Source organism: Thalassophryne amazonica, chromosome 15 (genome assembly GCF_902500255.1).
Source record: "Thalassophryne amazonica chromosome 15, fThaAma1.1, whole genome shotgun sequence".
NCBI classification, from domain to species: Eukaryota; Metazoa; Chordata; class Actinopteri; order Batrachoidiformes; family Batrachoididae; genus Thalassophryne; species Thalassophryne amazonica.
In genome coordinates this window covers 55,093,197-55,096,467 of record NC_047117.1, presented here as the reverse complement: position 1 = coordinate 55,096,467, position 3,271 = coordinate 55,093,197, and the positions used below count along the sequence as shown (strand labels likewise).

At 34.8% G+C, this 3,271-nt stretch overlaps 1 protein-coding gene across 1 annotated transcript; it reads left to right on the top strand.

Moving 5' to 3' along the window:
* The first annotated feature begins 909 nt into the window (after positions 1–909).
* LOC117526596 (protein PFC0760c-like) lies at positions 910–2,993 on the top strand. Its single transcript, XM_034188655.1, has 3 exons — positions 910–1,315; positions 2,201–2,416; positions 2,829–2,993. Exons 1-3 carry the CDS (start codon positions 917–919, stop codon positions 2,991–2,993), a joined length of 780 nt encoding a protein of 259 aa, XP_034044546.1. The 5' UTR covers positions 910–916.
* The last annotated feature ends 278 nt before the right edge of the window (positions 2,994–3,271 follow it).

Genomic DNA, 3,271 nt, shown 5'->3' with positions numbered 1-3,271 from the left:
AAAACTGAAAAGTTAATTCTATTTTAAATTTTTGTTTCATTTATTTAAAAAAAATGTATGCATTTTGAATCATTGCGGGCGCTGCTCTGTTGTACGCATGCGCACCTAACCTGATGGCCCCTCCTGACCAACAGAGAGAAGAAGAAGCAGAAGAAGAAAAACATCAACAACCCGACGGCCATATTTCGGTTGACATGCTTCGACAACGTTACAGACAATATGGGATTAATCCCGATATCTCTCTTCCGAGACAAACAAAATGTAATCGACGAAAGAGAAGAAGAATTGTAGGTGGTGAAACCATTGATCTCAACTCTTCACAGTCGGTTGCTCCCGTAAGTACAAAAGAGACCCGTTGTCTTATGTTTAGACTGGGGGGGGGTCACTAACAATCGGGCGGGGGGATTTGAAAAAAAAAAAAAAAACGAGGCATGCGAAAATATTAAGATTTCTTTCATGAAGAAAAACACATGTAACATGCCACACCATTCTAATCATTGTCCACTTGATTGACAATGAATTTGGCATGTATATGGTTAATTTGTAGATTCTTGAATGTTGGCTATATTATGATCTACAGCATGTATAGAATAACCAGTTGAAATTGAAACTAAATTAGTATGGCTGTTTTCACTATTTGAATTGTTTCCATTTGAACAATATTTCTGTTTGCTTGAAGATAATTTGTATACTGACTTTTTCCTTTTATTAATTTTATGAGAAATTGTTTGTAAATTTTGATAAACATCAATCAAGATTAAAAATATGAAATGCCACTTCTCTGCATACTTGAAATTCATGTTGCTAAAGGTGCATGTATCCTATATTTTTTTCCTAGGAGCATTCAAAGACTGACGAAGGGATTGATTGTAACCACTGTGGCACTGATGTTGAACAATCTGAAACTGACTTACCAATGAATGATCGAATGGACATCAGAAATAGAGCTGTGTTTCAACATAGTAGTTCTCAAGAAGGTGGGGTGGTTTTAGAACAGGATGATCTAGTGGACAATGGAAGCAAGGATGATGTTCTCAATGAAGTAGACCAAGCAGATTCAGCAGACATGTGGTATGGTGATGTTGGATGTGATCATAATGTTGAAGATAACACTTGGCATATTGATGGCAACAAGGAAGGCGAGGATGATTTGGGGCAAGACATGGGTGGAGACTCAGTACAAAATGAAGAAATGGATCAGGGGGATGATGAGGACTGGCATGACAATGGAGTTGACTCTGGAGGAGATGATGAAGATGATGATTTTCAGCATGGTGATGGGGAGGAAGGAAATGAACCAGATGATAATTACCAGGTAAATAAGCATCATGACTGATACCAATTTATGTACCATATTTCCTCTATTATAGAAATAAATAGAAGCACACCTAAACCAAACATTGCATTTATTGCATATAGAAATGTTAACATATGACTTATTTTGAACATAAAATTGCTTCTGTCATTTAAACACATGCCATTCTAATAGAACAAATATGGTGTTTGGTTTTTCTATGCACTGTAACCGTATGAATTAGGGCATTGTCTATGACCTTAACCTTAACAAAAGAAAAACAAATTAAAATATTTTCTTACTTCAAACACACATGTACCACATTTCCTCTATTAGAAGTGCATCTTGGGCCAAAAAATTCATTCTTTTTGTATACAGGAATTTTAAATTATTTATACTTATTTTAACCATATACAAGATAAATGGCATAGGTAACCTAATTATTATGCAGTTCAAACAATATACTTTAGGTGTTTTAAATAAATACTGTCATTATTGATTTAGAGTAATTATATTTTATTAATACTAAATACATAAAGCTGAGGATTATGCATTTCAAATAAATAGGAATTATTACAGTAATGAATATGAATCATGTAAGGTCTATTTGGTAGGTTTGTATTAAAACTATCTAAAAAAAAAAAAGTAAATGGGAATTAGTCATGTAATAAAATTACATAAATCTTCAAAGTCAGGGTTAAATATTTCTGTGAGTGTAATAGTGTCGCAATTAATGTTCGTATAATAAAAAATTAATGCTCAACCAACTATAAACAGTCCATGTCTGATGAGTGCAGCCACGTTTATCTAAGGCTCTTTCTGATATCAGCCCCGTGACTAATGTTACACCTTTCTGATGCTCACTGTTTTGTTTTTTTTGTTTTGTTTTTTTTTTGCCTTTTTTAGGGATTCAGCCTTGAAGATGGAAATCTTCCAATTTATCCAGATGCACCCATCACCAAGTCACAGAGTCTACTGCTGATAGTGTCCTATGTCTTGCAGCATGGTCTTTCTGATAGTGCTTTGGATGATCTTCTTTCTTTGATGAATATACACTGTCCAAACAGTGTTCCTACATCAAAGTATTTGCTGTACAAGAGTGTTGAAGATTCATTGTACGAGGTATGTTTATTTTTTATTAAATCATCATCTGTACTGACCAATGTGTTTCATATAAAGGGAGTTATGCTGCATTTACACATAGGCAGAATGCATTACGAACGTCATATTTACTTCATTCTTGGCACATTCCTGACATTCTTAACATGATCAGCGGCCAAGAATGTATACTTCGTGGCATTCATTTCTTGTCATTGTTATGTGTAAATGCAGCATTAGTCTGTGCTGTTATCATTTGCCATGGTATGCTAGTAAATCATGTTCTTGTTGGTGTATGGTGTTTTTTTGTTGCTATACAGATTGCTTATCATTGATAATCAATATGCTCAAGCTTCTGTTGTGCATTAAAAAACGACCATGCTCTCGCAGGTTTCAATGTTCTTATATTCATACCATTCTTCTATTTCAATTTCAGGTTCACTATTATTGCATGGCTTGCACTGCATATCTTGGCCCCGAGAAATTGACAAGGAATTGTACAAACTGCGGCAATGGATTCAGTGCAGACATCTCAACTGATTCCCGTCAAAACACAGCTGCAAAGAATGATGAAAGTACCAGAAGTGGCAGCTGCCCTTGAAAATCGAAATATTGATGAAATCTTGAGAGAAACTAACATAAATGACATTGTTCATGGTAAACTTTATAAAAACCTTCTTCATGATGGCATAATAGGTCCCAGTGACTTGTCATTATTGTTCAATGCTGATGGAGTTTCTATTTTTAAATCCTCCAATTTTTCTGTTTGGCCTTTGTTTGCCACAGTAAATGAAATTCCACCACATATGCGCAGGAAACATATGATTATGGCAGGCTTGTGGTTTGGAGAATGTAAACCCAAAATGAATACTTTCTTAA

What these genes read in the sequence shown, in the direction of transcription:
- LOC117526596 (XM_034188655.1), top strand. Translation starts at nt 917, where the DNA reads ATGAATGATCGAATGGACATCAGAAATAGAGCTGTGTTTCAACATAGT. An exon ending in AACCAGATGATAATTACCAG is followed by an intron (nt 1,316 to 2,200) that starts GTAAATAAGCAT and finishes TGCCTTTTTTAG; the next exon opens with GGATTCAGCCTTGAAGATGG. An exon ending in TTGAAGATTCATTGTACGAG is followed by an intron (nt 2,417 to 2,828) that starts GTATGTTTATTT and finishes TTTCAATTTCAG; the next exon opens with GTTCACTATTATTGCATGGC.